The sequence below is a fragment of the Pseudomicrostroma glucosiphilum genome, assembly GCF_003144135.1.
Source record: "Pseudomicrostroma glucosiphilum strain MCA 4718 unplaced genomic scaffold BCV69scaffold_2, whole genome shotgun sequence".
In the NCBI taxonomy this organism is placed as follows: domain Eukaryota; kingdom Fungi; phylum Basidiomycota; class Exobasidiomycetes; order Microstromatales; family Microstromataceae; genus Microstroma; species Microstroma glucosiphilum.
The window spans coordinates 196568-213119 of NW_020289914.1; the positions used below are offsets into that span (position 1 = coordinate 196568).

At 57.8% G+C, this 16552-nt stretch overlaps 7 protein-coding genes across 7 annotated transcripts; 4 read left to right on the forward strand and 3 right to left on the reverse strand.

Annotated features, from left to right (window-relative positions):
* Positions 1 to 99: 99 nt before the first annotated feature.
* BCV69DRAFT_280287 (DUF689-domain-containing protein) lies at positions 100 to 1587 on the forward strand. The gene is made up of 3 exons (XM_025491560.1): positions 100 to 453; positions 533 to 1349; positions 1430 to 1587. The coding sequence occupies exons 1-3, from the start codon at positions 246 to 248 to the stop codon at positions 1491 to 1493; spliced, it is 1089 nt and encodes a 362-aa protein (XP_025349847.1). The 5' UTR covers positions 100 to 245; the 3' UTR covers positions 1494 to 1587.
* An 8-nt stretch (positions 1588 to 1595) lies between these two features.
* Positions 1596 to 2446, reverse strand: BCV69DRAFT_280290 (hypothetical protein). Its single transcript, XM_025491561.1, has 3 exons — positions 2311 to 2446; positions 2187 to 2222; positions 1596 to 2100 (listed from the first exon to the last, which is right to left on the reverse strand). Exons 1-3 carry the CDS (start codon positions 2415 to 2417, stop codon positions 1668 to 1670), a joined length of 576 nt encoding a protein of 191 aa, XP_025349848.1. The 5' UTR covers positions 2418 to 2446; the 3' UTR covers positions 1596 to 1667.
* Positions 2447 to 2799: 353 nt separating this feature from the next.
* Positions 2800 to 5752, forward strand: BCV69DRAFT_280291 (hypothetical protein). The gene has a single exon (XM_025491562.1). It carries the CDS (start codon positions 3023 to 3025, stop codon positions 5588 to 5590), a length of 2568 nt encoding a protein of 855 aa, XP_025349849.1. The 5' UTR covers positions 2800 to 3022; the 3' UTR covers positions 5591 to 5752.
* On the reverse strand, positions 5724 to 7326 carry BCV69DRAFT_280292 (hypothetical protein). Its single transcript, XM_025491563.1, has one exon. The coding sequence runs from the start codon at positions 7183 to 7185 to the stop codon at positions 5794 to 5796; it is 1392 nt and encodes a 463-aa protein (XP_025349850.1). The 5' UTR covers positions 7186 to 7326; the 3' UTR covers positions 5724 to 5793.
* Positions 7327 to 7555: 229 nt separating this feature from the next.
* Positions 7556 to 8149, forward strand: BCV69DRAFT_245298 (Prefoldin; the record flags this gene model as incomplete). The annotated part of the gene is made up of 3 exons (XM_025490146.1): positions 7556 to 7722; positions 7816 to 7939; positions 8060 to 8149. 3 exons carry the CDS (start codon positions 7556 to 7558, stop codon positions 8147 to 8149), a joined length of 381 nt encoding a protein of 126 aa, XP_025349851.1.
* Positions 8150 to 8333: 184 nt separating this feature from the next.
* Positions 8334 to 9427, reverse strand: BCV69DRAFT_289171 (Rhodanese-like protein; the record flags this gene model as incomplete). The annotated part of the gene is made up of 3 exons (XM_025493663.1): positions 8334 to 8402; positions 8506 to 8875; positions 8952 to 9427. 3 exons carry the CDS (start codon positions 9425 to 9427, stop codon positions 8334 to 8336), a joined length of 915 nt encoding a protein of 304 aa, XP_025349852.1.
* A 424-nt stretch (positions 9428 to 9851) lies between these two features.
* BCV69DRAFT_266043 (COG4-domain-containing protein) lies at positions 9852 to 13060 on the forward strand (the record flags this gene model as incomplete). The annotated part of the gene is made up of 5 exons (XM_025490798.1): positions 9852 to 11120; positions 11188 to 11445; positions 11533 to 11820; positions 11900 to 12494; positions 12598 to 13060. The coding sequence occupies 5 exons, from the start codon at positions 9852 to 9854 to the stop codon at positions 12720 to 12722; spliced, it is 2535 nt and encodes an 844-aa protein (XP_025349853.1). The 3' UTR covers positions 12723 to 13060.
* Positions 13061 to 16552: the final 3492 nt, after the last annotated feature.

Genomic DNA, 16552 nt, shown 5'->3' on the forward strand with positions numbered 1-16552 from the left:
CGCAGGCAGAGAGGCAGACTGGGCCCGACGCTATTATCAATTCCTATCTTGGCGAGAGGCTTTCCATTGGCACCTTGCTTCGTTCCATACCCTTCACTACTTTAGGCCCCCAGAGTCATCGCACCTCCAATCCATATCAATATCACGATCAAGTCTCATTTTCTGTACACACCTACTGCTCCGAGACACCGGATTCGCCACCTCCTCGAGTCACTCTCCCCTCTCGCAAAAGTCACAGCTCCGCAATGAGTCCGGACGTATCCAGCATGGCTGGACCCCACCACCACCAGTCCAACGGAGTCGTCAGCGGCGAGGCATCTGATGATCGTGTCCTCGTCATTGGATCCATGGCTGCTGCCCAGAGCGGACAGTACCAGCAGGCCGTGCAGGAGGCGGGCCAGGGTGGACAACGGCAGGTGGAAATGCACATGGCGGATCGGTTGAAGGAGGGAGGTGAGTCGGTTGACAGATCAATCGCAGCATCTATCCACAATGATTGACTCACACGCATATGCGCTCTACATCCCCGTAGCTACTGTCTTGAGCCCCTCGACGTATCCCTACGCCATGGTCCTACTCCCTGCTGCTGAGGCCCAAGACGCGGATCTGCTTTCCATCCTCTACACAAGTCTTCGCTCTCAAGGTCAACTACTGCTCGAGCTCGTCGGTCAGGCAGACGAGGCCTCCATCAAGCGTAGTCGTGGTGAGCTGATCGTCAGTGGCTTCTCCAGCGTCACGATCGAAGCTGGTGGAAAGCTCGTAGCTACCAAGCTCGAGTCAGACGGAGGCAGCGGTAGTTCTAGTGGCGCTGCTTCGTCATCCATCAGCCTCAGCAACGGCAGTGGCGCTTCAGCCAGCGGCTCGACAGCGATGCCCCTCCGACGCAAGGTCCTCGGCAACGCACGCACACCAGGTACAAAGACTTCGCTGTGGGCTACAGCCCCTGCTCCTGCCCAGATCGACCCCGAATCTCTTCTCAGCGAGGCAGACCGTCTAGTCCCCAAGGCGGCCCGTCGCGAGGACTGCGATCTCGAGTCTGCTCTAGCCGGAGGCAAGAAGAAGAAGGCCTGCAAGGGCTGCACATGTGGTCTACGCGAGCTCGAGGAAGAGGAGGAGAATGCGAGGATGAATGGCACTTCGATAGTCAAGCTAGACGAGAATGAGCAGGATCTACCAGCAGGATCAAATGTGCCTGGTGCGAAGACGGAAGTGACAGAGACAGTCGTGGATGAGAATGGTGTGACGAGGGTGGTGAAGAGGGTGCAGGTAGATACAAAGGGCGCTACGAGTAGTTGCGGTAGCTGTTTCCTAGGAGACGCCTTCAGATGTAGCGGATGTCCTTACCTCGGGTGAGTTGTCCTTGGACGTCAAGGCCGATGAGTGACTGCGTGCTGACTCTTCGATCCTGCCTCACATCTCTGCACCTCAGCATGCCCGCATTCAAGCCCGGAGAGCAGGTCCTCATTCCCGATTCGATGGACGACGATCTTTAGATGACTCGTCTTGTCTCACCCTTCTCAGCGATTCCTTGACCGCGTCTGTGCTCTCCCGCGCTCATCGCCACTTTGTCCGTCTTTCGCATGCTCCTTCGTCTTGTAGCAATGGTATAGATTACTCAGGTATCCCTGTAGCGTGACATGCCTCGCTGTACACTGTCTCGCCTGCTCTCACATCTTGGTCGCAGGATCGGCCTCCTTCCTCCCCTCATCCTCTCCCCTGGCACTCCTCCTCGCCCTCCATTCCGCAACGCCCTTTGTGAATGTTCCCAAATCCAATCCCTGACTTCCCACCTCGACGAACAATACGCCCAACTTGCCCACTTCTCCATTGCGATGCTCGTCGTCAAAGAAGATCATGTCCGAATAAGGGATCGAACTGTCCGCATGGAGTTTCTTAAAGTGGGTAAGCTTGGAGCCCGGGTAGATCTCGGTGTACTTGAAGAGGGAGGAGGACTTGACTTGTTTTGGTGTGGAGGAGGAGGAGGGAGAGTCGTCTATGAGTATGAGACCGTTGAGGGCTTGCCGAGCTGCTGAGGGGGCTGAGGTCCGTGAGGCAGCTGCAATAGCAATGTTGTGTCTTTGGCAGAAGAAGAAGATGGAGCTGTGGTCAAGAAAGTATGGTGGACATCGATCTGGTCAGGCTGTCTGTGTTTGGAACCAGGCTCGTTTTCAGACACTTGTACTCACGGCACGTGCGGATAAAAGGATAGTGCTTGGCCGTATCTAGCAGAAGAGCGGAAGGGGTTTGAGGAGATATCCAACTCCACTCAACATCTTTAAGCGACCCATGGATCTTCGACTGCCCACTCACCTATCCACGACTTTGTTGATTGCCTCTCCCTTGCGCTTCAATGGAGGATCAACGTGAGTATCTACCCACAGCGGCCAGCAGGTGTAATCCAAGTCGAAGACGGCCATCTTGGGAAGGGGTCCAGACTTAGCCAGATCTTCTAGTGAGGCTGCGATACCACTGGTGTCCGGGGCTACTCCTTCCTCTGGCGAGGAGCTCTGGGAGGCTGCTTGACGGCGATAGCGTGGCATTGTTGCTGTTTTAAGGTGACAAGGTAGCAATTCGAGGATGGACAGGATCGAAGGGAGCTGAGGCTCTAGCAATTGCGATGTTCGTACGGCAGTGGCGGCGGTGAGGAGCGTTGCGGGAAGAAGGACTGATGGATCCATTTGGCGGAACGACGGGCGGAGTGCGAAACAAAATGGCCTGGCTGTGGAGGCAGCGCTTCCAAGTCACGTCGCGGTTTTTGGGAGCCGAGGTTGCCTGCAATGGACAGAGGCACCGATTCACCCCCGCGTGTCTGCTTCTTCCTCCTCGTCTTCCCTCCGTACCATCCCCACCACCTCGTCGTCAAGGCTCCATCCCTCTGGTACGGCGTTCTGGTACTCAACAGGGCCGGCGTCACCCTCAAGCCTCGTGTCTCTCTCCGCGACCTGCTCTGACTCACGCCCTCGTACCTACCACTCTACACGATCATTCACGACGCGTCAATTGCCTCATCCACCGCGACAGCATGGACTCTCAATCGCCAAACACCTTCTTCTCCCTTGGGTCATCATTGAAGACCAACGAGAGCGCGACACCTCTTCAGCCTCGCGATCTCAACAGCTCCAAGATGGCGACCCTCTCGAATCTCAAGCCTTCCACTGCCTATGACACGCCCCCTCCTTCCTCGCCCACATCTGCCTCCGGACGCGGTCGCGACAACAGGGCTTCATCAGTCACTGCGCCATACTCTTCCTCACCCTTTCGTCCAGCAGCTGGTGATTTTTCTTCACCAGCTCCAGGTTCATCTCCCATCAAGGCGCGACAGTCTCGCGTCTCCTTTGGCTCTTCCCACGCGGCGGACAGACTGGGCTTCAGCGATCCTTTTGCTGGCCTCGAGGAGCTGCCAGTCAGCGAAGGCGCCGAGGGAGATGTCTCGCATGTACTGTACGCGTCGTACACCCATGCTCTAATGCTTGGCAGGTGCAAGCCGACGGGCGAGACACACGCGTCAAGCGCGGCTGCCTCACAAGAGGAAGATAGTATTGCGCCGGCTCAAGGCGTGGGCGCTAAGCCCACACAGCACGTAGCTCTCCCCAATTCGGCTCGCCACGTGAGCCGAAGGCATGCCATCGTGGAATGGCTACCCTTCTCGCCACTGGTACGCGCAGTCGACGCCTCCGCTGCCGCCAAGCGCCTGCCCCCCGGGGGATTTGTGGTCAGAATTCTGGGTCAGAACGGTCTCATTGTAGAGGGCAAGCGAAGGAGGGAGGGACACGTCCTGCGCCTTCAGCCAGGCAAGACGATCATCGACTTCTTCGGCGTCAAAGCTCGCTTCGATGTTCGTGAAGAAGCCCAGAAGCCTCTTAGCCTCGTAGAGTCCCAAGCTACCAAGGAGCGGACCGCAACATCAAAGAGGAAAGCCCGAGCTAGCATGCCTCAGAAGAATGGAAGCAGTCCTTCTAAGAGCGATCTGCGCAGAGTCGCGTCCACTTCGGCTATGCGAGGAGGTTCTCAAGAGGACGTGTCGCAGATGCTCTCTCCTACGCCTGCCAAGTCCAGCCCGCAACTCGTCAAGAGGTCTACCCTTGGTCGGGACTCACAATACCCACTCTCACCACCCTCCAGCAGCCCGCCTCCTCTTGACAGCTACGTACCGTCCCAGCCCCTCGATGCTGGGGACGACACTGGTATTCTATCTCACTCTGATGATGCGGAAGGCGAGGCAGACGATGATGACGGCGCGGAAGAGCCAATGTCACCTACACTTGGGCGCAGTCGATTCGCTCGGAGCTCGCTAGGCTCTCGACAGCAGGAGCAAGTCGACTCGGAAGAGGAGCGGCCGGGCAAGATCACGAAGCTGATTCCAGGGGCCAACGGAATTGAGGCTTCGCAAGGAGCCCTGGATGTGGCCTCTGATGCAGAGAGTGAGCTAACGCCCTCACCATCGCCAAGTCGGTCTGCAACTCCCGGCACTACTGTCAAAGAAATGGGCCCCCCAACATCGCTTCCGGCTCCCAGGGCGGCGCGACCCTTGGCTCTGACGAACAGTCAGATTCGCATGCCTCCGCCAAAGCTTCCAGCTTCTGCTATGCTGAGTGCTGCCGCAAACAAAGACAACAGCGAGGGCCTGCGTAGCGATCTGCGCGAGCACGCCCGAAAGTGCGTGGCTGCTCTGGCACCTACCTACGACCTGGAAGGCCTTCTTGCCGGCGCCATCGTCTTCCACCGCACAGCCACGATCAGCGCCAGCGAGGCAGTACGCAGCGTCCTGTCCTGCACACAAGGTCTCATGAGGGGAGAAGTAGGCAGTCTTGCCCCCAATCCGGAGTGCATCTCTCCCTCTCAGCAACTCGAGCACGGCAAGATCGTGCCCGGCTGGGGAGGTGAAGAGCTCCTCGTCGGCAAAGCGGGCCTATCGACGAGCGCAGCTGCTGACCGTTGGTCCTCAATCGCCCGACGAGCCTGGACCGAGCAGCTAGAGACGGTCCTGCAGTCTAAGCGAATGTTTGGTCAAATTCAACGAGCGGGCAAGGACGCCAGTGGAAACAGTCTCGAGCACTGGTACTACTACGACAAGGAGGGTGATGACGATGTAGAGCGAGCGGCGAATCTCGGCGCACTGGCAAAGCCCATTCGCGGAGCACTCAAGACGCACAAGCCCATCTTCTGGAAAAAGTCGGCCTATCCTAGATCCGCTGAGGAGGAGGGGAATTCCTCTTCCAACAACAACAACAACAATGGCAACAGTGGTCTGGCCGCTGCTGCAGCATCTTCTGTGCAGAGCTCGAGGGGAACAGTCATCTACAAGGATCTTCCGATGACTGAATCCCAGATCGGACCCGCTCTCACCCCCACTCCTTCTGCCGCCAGTATCCATCTGAAGCGCGAATCCTCAACGGCTCCTAGCACCAGTAATGGCGCTGCTGGGATCCTCGCTGGTAGAAAGGGGGAAAAGGTTCTCAAGATTGATGAGAATCGGATTTGGGAAGAGACGCAACCCGAGGAGAGGGAGAAGACGTGGGATCCCATTGGGGACATGGATTGGGAGGGAGCTGCTTCGACTGGTGGAGCCGGTAAGAGGAAGAGGAGATAGAGGAGGGTCCTTTGGAAGGCGGGAGGGAAGGGAAGGGAAGGGACCGGGGAGGAGTTGGCTGAGCTGCTGTGCTTCCGTCTACATGCCTTCTTGACGCTCGCGAGCTACTTAGAAGAGAAGAACATCGAGCATCTATTACACATTCTCAATTCGACAATCAAGCATTATGCATTATTCGTAGTCCAGTCTGCTCTAAGTCTAGTCTACAATCGCGCCTTATCCTTTCCCCTGGCCTGCTTCTGCTTCTGCTCCTGCTCCTGCTTCTGCTCCTGCTCTTCCCTCTCCTTCTCTCGCTCCCGCTCCAGCTTCGAAGCCTGCTCCCACTGCCGCCGCAGCTCACCCCGATCGCGCTCATCCTCCACCGTCCACACGCGATGCTCCCGGCCCGGCGCAGCCTCTGGTACGGTACCATGAAGGATGTACTCGAGGTAGAGGGGGAAGATGGTCTCTTCCCTAGTCAAGGGAGAGACAGGTAGTGACGAGGATGAGGCTGCTGTGACGTCTGTTTCGGTGAGCTCGTACGCTTCTGTGGCTGGACCGCCTGGTCGCTCCTCTTCCCCCGTCTCAACCTCCGCCTCCTTCGCTTGAGCACCGTCGCAGCTCCTCCTCGTAGGGATAAATGAGGTGACATGTCCCATTGCGGGCCAAGGCGGTGAGCACTTCGGCGGATCGATCCACAGCGAGTGAAAGTTTCGCCTCTTGTGGGAGAAGAGGGAGAGATGGTTTGTCTGCATAAGTTGATTGATCGTCGCATCGTCTTCGAATCCCACATAGAGGTACTTGTCCAATCTCTCCCCAAGGGCACGCGCAATGACCTCGTCCTCGGCGCCCTGCAGGGAGAAGAGAGGGTGGTAGAACCATTTGAGCCAGTCTACCCCTGCGCCATAGGGGAGGTCATAGCCGAGACCGAGGGAAGAGGAACGGAAGACGCCGTCGGTCTCGAGGGGCGCCTTGATGACCTGATCAAAGACAAATTTGGCCTCTTCGGGACTGTTGTTATTCTCCCAGTACGCATTACCGCCGCAGACGTTCAAAATCCGCACAGGCGGTACGGGAGCTGCTGCGGTATCGCTGGATGGAAAGAGGGTGTGCTCTTCGAGCAGTGTAGACAAGTGCGCCCCAAGGGAATTGCCCAGCAAGGTCAGCGGCAATCCAGGCCACGTCTCTCTTGCAAAGCCTACCACGGCAGCCAGATCCTGTCGGCACCAGTGGCTCATCAATCCCCAATCTGCCTTGCACTCTAGTAGCGCTTCGTGGAAGACATTGTCGAACTCTTCTGTGCCGGGTGTAACGCGCTGCAGCTTTTCCAGACGCTTGGGCGGGAAACTTTGACCTGAGTAGCGGTAGTCAAAGGTACAGACGGCGACGCCTTTTGTGCTGAGATGTTTGGCAAAGGATCGGTAGAATTGAGCTGCTACGCCTGTGGCGTTGATGATAATGCAGATGGCTTGAGCTTCCGATGAGGACAAGATTGACGAAGAGGAAGAGGAAGAGGAGGATGGGGCAGAGGAAGAAGGAGGAGCAGGGTCGAAGCGATGCACGGAGAGGGGGAAGCCGTCCAGGGCTGGAAGTCTAAAGCGGGTATCGGTGGCCATGCTTCTAGGTATCAGGTCACGGTAGCATAAGAGCTTGTACCGGTATCGAGGACATGACGGAGAGAGCGAGGAGGTATCACAAGGGGAAAGGAAGAGGGTAGAGGTCAAGGTATCGAGGATATGTTCATGCGAGCCTCTTGGCTTCCCCGCCTTGTTGCGTTGCTCGCTTGCCCGGCAATCACACGGAAAGAGGACCCTCGACTTGCCGGATCCTCCGCCTGAGCCCCTCGTCGGAACGGAGGCGCAGGATTCCCTCCACCAGTCCGCTCCGTCTTCCGCTTCCCGACCAAGACACCCAAAGGCGAGAAGCACAGTACTCACCACGCAGCGACTTTCTCCCTCCCATCCTGATTCAATCTCACCATCAGGTATGACTTCCGTCCAAACCCAACCCAACACAGGAGGCGGTGCCGGTGCCGGCCCTTCTTCTGGACGCAACCCGGCGGCGCTAGCTCAAGAGTATCAGAGTAGACGGCAGGAGCTGCAGGGACTTGCGCAGAAGATGGGAGAGCTAGAGGCGGATGCTGATGAGCACTTGTGAGTCAGTTGCTGAAGTGTAGCTCAGAAGTGGGCCTGGGGGTGAGACTCGAGCTCTTGACGCATGTCTGACAAGATGATCTTCTGCTCCAGGCTGGTTATCAAGACGTTGAAGGAGACGGATCAGGAGCGCAAGTGCTTCCGACTGGTTGGGGGAGTGCTGCTAGAGAAGACAGTCAAGGATGTGGTGCCGACATTGGAGACGAGTGTACAAGGGGTGAGTAGTGCTGCTAGGCTGCGCTTTCTTCTGCTCATTCTGCAGCAGCGGGCTTCGCACGTCTTCCGAGTAACGTTGGCGATTGTGCTGATATCTCTACCCTCCCGCTCCCTTGATCAGCTGAAACAAGTTATGGACACACTGATGAAGCAGTACAAGCAAAGGGAAGAGGAACTCATGGCCTTCCAGAAGGAACATGGCGCTTCGTGAGCCTTGTCTGCACTCAGCAGATGAGGACTTGTCATGACTGATGAAACGATGCGTTACAAATTGGATACCAGATACACTCAATCGTTCCTCGGTCTACAAGCGAAGCGCGTGTGTGTTCTATTAGAGGCGGTATACAAGGGGACAAGCAGGGAAGAACAACAAGAAGCTGGACCAGGAGCACACCTCATGACGCCTGCTCAACCGTCTTCTGCTTAGCAATCGGCACTCCTTCCTTCTCTCGAGAGGCCCAGCCCTGTAAGCAGGCAAGACAAAGACAGAGCGGGAAGAGACGTCAATAGACCGAAGCGGTAGAGGCATTCCAATGCTCTCCTCCACTAGCTCTCCCTGACACTCACCATCCAGCTCTCATCATAAATGGCACTTTGGATGCCTAGCGTCCGCAACGCCAGCCAGATGACAGCAGCTGTCATTCCGCTTCCACAAGTGGCAGTGACTGCCGTAGTGCCTGCACTGCTTGCCTGTCGTACTTTTTCAAAGTCGAGGACTGGTGAGCCACCTTGTGTACTCGACGAGCGGCCTTGAGAGTCGGTCGTTTCCGAGGAAAAGGTGCGATAGAGGGCGATTTGGTCCTTGAGAGTCGTGTAGGGCTTGCCTGTCCTCTTGGAAGTGTGCGTGTCTATGAGAGTTGGGAAGGGGAGGGAGAGAGAGGAAGGGATGTGGCCTGAAGATAAGCCCGCACGCGGCTCGGGATCGGTGCCATTGAATCTGTGAAGGAGACACAGAGTGAGCCTGTCAGTCGTCCAGGGAGAGTCGCAAGCCCTAAGCCCGTCTCCCTACTTACCTGCCTCGGCTACGTGCGTCCAGCACAACCTCTCCACGTCCTCCCATCCGAGCATTTGCCACCATCTCTTCGAAATCCCTCACCCATCCCTCCTTAAGCTTGGGCTCAGGGTATTCCTCTGCCACTACCTCTTCCTCCACCTTTCCCTCTTGGGTTTCGCCTCCCTCGTCGAGCCATGCGGGCAGCCCTCCATTGAGCACAGATACGTTCTTGTGTCCAAATGCCAGAAAGGTAAAGGCCGTCCTTGGGCTGGAGAAGAGTCCATGTGTATCATAGCAAACGACATGGCTGGAGGGAGAGATGCCTCTCTGTGCAGCTGCCTTCGCAAAGGTGCCTGGACTCGGCATCATATGAGGTAGATTGCGCACCTCTTCCCCCTTTGTCGAGACTTCTTCCACGTCCCACCATCTTGCACCGGGGATCCTGCAAGCGAGATATTCCTTGTATGGGTCTCGAGGTGGGTTGGCATTGGGCATGTGCCAGGAACAGTCGAGCAGCACGGGTGGAGTGGGAGAGGAGAGAAGCTGCTTCAATGAGGCGGCAGTGAGGACCAGTGGAGGCGAGCGTGCTAGTGAGGCGCTGGCTGTTGTTGATGCAGACCTTAGAGCCATGGTTGCGGTCAACATGGCGGGCAGTGCTGAATAGTGAATGGTAGGAAGGAGTGGTGTTGGCTGTAATGGTGGTGGTGATCCTGATTAGTCGGCAATGGCCGGTGGCTGGTGCGGGTGTTGCGTGTGCGTCCCTTCACTTCCGCTCGCTGCGACGTTGGTGTCCTTTACTGCCATACCACCACGCCGTACTCACACTGCAACACCTTCACCAATGACCGCAGATGTTGCTGGGTCGGCTACTGCCAGCACATCTTATCTCACTGACAGTCGCTCGCAGCGGCGCGATGAGATGGCAGGAAAGTCCAATGGCTACCATTCTCGGCCGGTATCTCCATCTTCCCCTTCGTCCTCCCTTCTCACTCTGCCGCCCTCGACCGATCCTTGCACACTCACCACACCCGCCGAGGTCAGGAGGGCACTCGAGGAGCTGGAAGTACATTCTGCTCGAGTAGACGAGGCCCTAGACGCTGCCATCAGGTCTTCCACGAGGCGCGTACAGCAGTCGCAGGAGCGGATAGCTTCCTTTGCTCCTCAGATCGACCTCTTGACGGAAGAAGCTCAAGTGCTGCAATTGAGATTGGTAGAGGCAGCGCTGACCTCTGATAGGATTAGCGGAGCGGTCAGGGTGCTAGACGAAGAGAGGCGGCGGATCAGAGTGGCATCCGAGTGGGTGACCTGGACTCAGGATCTGAAAGGCAGCTTGGCAAGCTTGAATAGTGCAGTGGAGCAGGGCGACTGGGAGACGGCTACCAGACACGCCCAAAAGGCCATGACCATACCCATCGAGGTCATAGAGAGCGAATTTGCAATGAGGGTCGTGCCCACCACAGAGCAGCCTCTTGCGCCGGCTCAAACGCTCCTGGAGCTTCGAACCGTCCTGCTCCGTGTCTTTACACAAAAGTTTCAACAAGCTGCCGAGAACAAAGACGAAGCAGAGGCAAGCAAATTCTTCAAGATGTTCCCGCTGGTGGGTTGGAGAAACGAAGGTCTGGCTGCTTACTGTACATTTGCCAGGGGTATGATCCGCGAAAAGGGCAAGGTCATTATCGAGGCGACGGGGAGAGGGGCCAATACCCCTCTGCACCACGCCCACCTCCTCACGGCGCTCTTTGAGCAACTGGCCCTTCTCATCGATACTCATCAAGCAGTCGTGGATCGTCACTACGGCAAGGGCAACTTTGCAGCAGGCGTCATGCCTGGTTTGCAAGAGGAGTGTGACTACATCGGCAACAGGATCATCGAAAGCTGGATCGAGAAGACGTCCATCGGCAGAAGACTGGATGAGGCGAGGGCTTTCACCTTCCACTTCCTGGCCAATCTCGGGTCCTCGAATACAGCGGGAAAGTCCTCTGCTCGCATAGCCGGAACTGGAAAACCTGGTGTGCCTGGTCGCCCAGGCACCCCTGTTGGCGGCTTCAACCGTCCTTCGACGCCTTCTAATGCTCCCGAAGAGCCGCAGGCTCCAGATGGACGTGAGGTGGACCGCTTGCTGACCGAGCTGGCAACCATGGCGGCCAGATGGGCGACGTATCAGCGCTTCCTACGCGGACGTCTCGAAGTGAGTTGAGCGAGGTACCCATTTGAGAAGAGACTCTCGCTAACTCTGTTGCTCCTCTTATGACCAGGTGGAAGGCAGTGCGCAGACTCATGCAATCGAGCGGGACACTGAAGATTCCGAGCTCAAAGACTACCGTCGAGGCAGTGTTGACAGTAGGCGCAGAGAGTCTCTCGCTTCGATGGTAGCTCCAGATGACACCAATGAGGCTGCAGTCGGCGCCGAGAAGGTGTTGGAGGGCTCGACTTTGCGCAGCAAGATGGACACTCTCCTGGAGGAGATGTATTGCCCGCTGGAGAGGTGGTACTTGAGGAGTAGTCTTGAAAAGGTCAGCAAAGCCTTTGCCTCGACCACTATGTTAGATCTGCTCAGCGCTGACCCTCATCGACTAACTCTCACACTTCCTCTTCCATAGGCACATCGCATCGACACAGCAGACCTCACGGCGCGCCCTCTCACCTCATCCATTCTAGACGATGCCTTCTTCCTGCTTCGAGCCACCCTCACCCGCATTCTCTCTACAGCCCATCTGGGGTCCATTTCAAGCAGCCTGCGCACTTTCCGTACGATTGCAGATGAGGACTATGTGCAGATCTTGGTGAGGAGGATGGAGACTACTTGGCGTAATGTAGGAGGGGCCATGGCTGGACCGGATGGACCTAGGAAGGAGACGGCCTCGAGGGAGATGCGGACCCAATTTGTGGTGAGTTCCAGCTTCACAAGGGGGGATCGACTGCTAGAGTGCTGACCCTTTTGTCACCACATCACTCCGGCTCCTACAGCTTTACCTCAACGTCCTCTCCATCTCAGCAACCTACGCCGAGCGCATCCTAGGGGACCTCTCCTCCGAATCGCACCTCTCCACCCTCTTCTCCACTCCCACCGAGCAAGTCCAAGTCTCCTCACGCCTATCTGAGCTCTCCGCTCTCCCCAACCGCCTGCGCAGCGCCCTCCGAACCGAGCTCGAGCATCTCTTCACCCACCTCTCCAAACCACGATTGCGCTCTCTCCTAACCGAAGCATACAGAGATGTCTCCTACTCTCTGTCGGAGGAAGAGTTTCAAGAAGCAGAATACCAGGATGTTTTCTTCCGACGCTTCACGAGGATCTTTGACCACTTGCTCGCCAATTTCAGAGAAGTGTTTACAGAGACCAACTTTGAAATGTACTTCGCTCTGTGTGTGGAGCACGTAGTGAGACCATGGGAGAGGATGCTCCTAGGCACCGGCCCCGGTACCGGCAGCGGTGCAGGTGGTATGAGGTTCACCGAGCTCGGCGCACTACGTTTTGATAAGGACTGGAGGAGCGTGGCAAAGTACCTTTCGGATCAGACTAGCTCGGCTGAAGTGAGGGACAAGTTTGCTAGATTGCAGCAGAGTGAGTGCTACCCTGACCGTCCAACCTCTCGACCCTGCACTATGTTGCAGTAGACTTTTACTGACCTCTACCTCATCGCCTTCCTTCCCTTCTTTGGCCACAGTCGCCTATGTTCTCAGTCTGGACGAAGACGATGACGAGGGCATCTACGAGAGCGGAGCCTCGTCTGGCTTCTCGTGGAGGCTGAGCGCCAGCGAAGTCCGGGCAGTCCGGGCTCTCCGCGTCTAGAGAGCAACGGCGGTGCCGGTGTGGGCAAATCTATCAAGGTACAGTCAGAGATTTGTCCCTCATGTCGGGGGCGTGTGGGAGTCGAATCGGTGAAGCAATTCATAGACTTTTTGCATTGCAATTCGATATGCTTAGAACGCGGAAAGAATGAACGGACATTGGAGGCGAGGAACAATGAGGGGACACAAGAACAAAAGAAACGCAGCATAAGAAGAGTAGAAAGAAAGAAATTCGCAGCCAGTAGATATCTTCGATTCGGGGGGTATCGTGTCGAGGAGGTCATCGACAACTTTACGAGGTCCTCCACTGCACCGGTGATGCCTTGTTCGATGACTGTGCCTTTGCCGTGGCAAATCGCGGGTTGATGTGCTCGACAAAAGTCTGATCCCCGTCCTGTACCAGACGCGTCTCCTCTTTGGGTGCAGCAGGCGCAGCAGGCTTGGGCTTGGTAGCAGAGACGTCCATGGACTTCCTGTTGGACTTTGCCTTTGTCGAGGGAGCAGAGCTGGCAATGGCAGTGACCGTGTGGCCCTTGGCAGTGGGGGTGATGGCGGACGGGGGAGAGGTAGAGGCGGTGGTGCCAGGCACCAGTGGGGTGTCCTTGCTAGCAGCAGAGGCTCTTGGAGCATCCACTGAAGCCTTGGGCGTCGAGATTGCTGCCGTCGTCTTGGGAGTTGGGGCGTGCTCCTTGGTCTCGGTCGCCTTGAGAGTTGGAGCGGGCTCTTTGGTCTCCGTCGTGGCGGAGGTCTCCGCAGTGGGCGTCTTCGACTTCTTTGCCTTCTTTGGCGTCGTCGGGCCTCGGAGTCCAAGCGAGGGAGCTCCTAGGGCCGAGAAGAAGCCTCCACCAGAGGTGGACCTGGGACTGGTCGCCTTAGGCTTGCTCTTGGCAGTCGAGTTGGACGTCGAACGCTTCAGAGGAGGAGGGACTTCTCGGTTCTCACTCACGCTCTGCCTTTGAGCGGCAGTTGGGACGCCGGTACTGATGGCAGACAGGGAAGGTGCGGGACCTCGCGACGCTTCCTTGTCGGCGGCAGGCGCAGACGACTCCGAAGGGCCGGCCTCAGCCTCCTGGAAAGGTCCCTCGGTAAAGGCAGAACCCTGGGCGGCAGGCGCCTCCGTGGCTGCTGGCTTCTCGACTACGGGCTCGGAAGGCGCTACAGGCTCTGCAGCTTCTGCAGGCGGAGCAGCCTTCGACGTCGTCGTCGTAGTGTCGATTGGCGCAGTGGCAGGAACAGGGGGCAGAACAGGTGCAGAGGTTGAGCCCCTTCGCTTCTCCTCCTTCTTCGGAGTGCTGCGGAAGAGACGCTTGATGAAGCCACCCTCGGACTTGTTGTCGTTGTTGGTCTTGGTGTCCGCGACGTCGGTCTTGGTTGCTTCAGTCTTGCCAGGAGTCACAGGAACAACAGATGCATCGGTCCTTCCCTTGTCGGCCTCGGCGGGCATCTCAGTGCCCTTGTCCTGTTCGACTTCGGGATCAATCTCTCTAGCCTTGCCTTTGCCAGCGGCAGAACCGCCGGCGACGACGGCGGCAGCGGCGGCAGCCAGGCCAGCGAGCTCACGGTCATGTTCCTCATCAGAGCTGTCACTCGACTGACTCGTGTGGGAGACTGGACCATCCCTTGCTTTTGTCTTCTCCTGAGCGGTGACTTCCTTTGCCTTCTCAACTTCAGCATTAGCCTCTTGCAGAGCTCGATGAGCCTCAGCCTGCTGTCGCGCTTGATCTGCTTCGAAGGTCTTCTTGTCCTCCGCAGCCTTGGCCTGGGCTTCCTCTGCGAGACGAGCGCGGTTGCCTTGCTCCTCCTTGGTCTTCTCTTCCTCTTTCTTGCGAGCGGCTTCAGCTGAAGCCAATGCGGCGGCAGCAGTAGCAGCGGCCGCGGCCGCAGCTTCTTGCTCCTTGCGAGACTTCTCAGTCTTGGCCTCCTCCTCCTGTCGGACCTTCTCAGCATCAGCCTTCTCGCGCTCGATTTTCTCGTGCTGTTCTGCTGCCTCCTTGCGGGCAAGCTCGGCTGCTTCCCTCTCCTTCTGCGCTTGAGCGCGCTGCTCCTCGATCTCCTTTCGCGCAGCAGCGAGAGCCTCTTCAGCCTCCTGCCTATCCTTGCGAGCCTTCTCAGCACTGGCCAAAGCAGCTGCAACGGCGGCCTCGGCTTCCTCGCGTTCCTTGCGAGCCTTAGCGGCCAGCTCTTCCTGCTCCTTGCGAGAAGCTTCAGCAGCAGCCAGCGCACGAGAAGCTTCAGCCTCAGCCTGCTCCCGCTCTTTGCGGGCTTTCTCTACGCGAGCTGCTTCGTCAGCCTGCGCTTGCTTGACCCTTTCGTCTTCGTCGTGCTTGGCCTTCGAGGCAGCTGCCAGAGCAGCGGCTGTCGCGGCTTCGGCAGCCTTCTTCTCCTCGGCGGCCTTCTGAAGAGCAGCGTCGGACTCCTGCTTTGCTCGTGCATTGGCAGCCTCTTGGGCCTCTGTCGCTTCTCGCGACCTCTCAGCCTGCTCGCGAGCAAGTCGTTCGGCCTGATCAGTCTCCTGGCGGGCGACCTGCTGTGCCTTCTCAGTCTCCTCACGGACCAGCTGCTGCGCTTTTTCAGTCTCGTCCTGAGCTTCCTTCTTGGCAGCGGCAGCGGCAGCAAGGGCGGCAGCAGCAGCAGCTTCGGCAGCCTCCTTCTCGTGGGTTGCCTTCTGAAGGGCTGCGTCAGCTTCCTGCTTGTCGTTATTGATCTGAGTCTGAACAGCTTCCTTCTCTTGCCTTACTCGATCAGCATCGGCTGCAGCTTCCTGACGAGCTCGCTCAGCATCATCGTGAGCATCCTTCTTAGTAGCAGCAGCAGCAGCGAGAGCAGCAGCGGCAGCAGCCTCTGCTTCCTTGCGCTCTTTACTGGCCTTCTCAAGAGCAGCAGCGGCCTCTCGCTTGCTTTCAGCGTCAGCAGCCTCGCGGTCCGATCGCTCCTTCTCGGCTCGTGCAGCTTCATCGCTGTTGTGCTTCTTTGTAGCAGCAGCGGCAGCAAGAGCAGCAGCGGCGGCGGCTTCCAATTCTTCCTTGTGCTTGCGGCTGCGCTCAATCTCCTGCTCGTGTGCCAAGCGGGTGGACTCGGCCTGAGAGGCCAGCGCCTCTTCCCTCTGGCGAGCAACAAGAGCAGCAGCAGCCTTCTGCTCCTCGACCTGGCGCGCTTGCTCAGCGGCCTCCTTCTGCTGATAGGCTTGCCTTGCCTCTTCCGACGAGACCTGACTGTTGTTGTAGAGGGCGGCAGCTGCGACGGGTGCGGCACTGACGCTTCGGTCCGTAGGGTCCTGGGCTGTCTCAGTCACAGGGGTTTTGATTCGCTCAGGCTCCTGACTCGTGTGAGAAACTGGAACAGGAAGGACGGTCGACTGAGGCTGGCTGCCGAGACTGGTCGTTGCTGGTTCTGCAGCAGGGACACTCTCAGTCTGTTCCTTAGGCTCGGCGTGCTGTCCTTGGTCTGCCAGTCTGACAGCGGTAGCGTCAGCAGCGAGTCGCTGGTTGGACTCTCCAACTTCACGGAGCACCCGCGCCTCCTTCTCTTCCTGGGTCTCCTTGTGATCAGGGGCGGAGAAGTTTCGCTTGTCGTGTTCGGCAGCGAGGAGAGCGGCGCTTGCCCCACCAGCGTTCTTCGGCTCGCTGTGCCCCTCCTGGTCTGCGAGCCTGACAGCGGTAGCGTCAGCAGCGAGTCGCTGGTTGGACTCCCCGACTTCACGGAGCACCCGCGCCTCCTTCTCTTCCTTAGTCTCCTTGTGATCAGGGGCAGAGAAATTTCGCTTGTCGTGTTCGGCAGCGAGGAGAGCGGCGTTTGCCCCACCAGCGTTCTTCGGCTCGCCGTGCCCCTCCT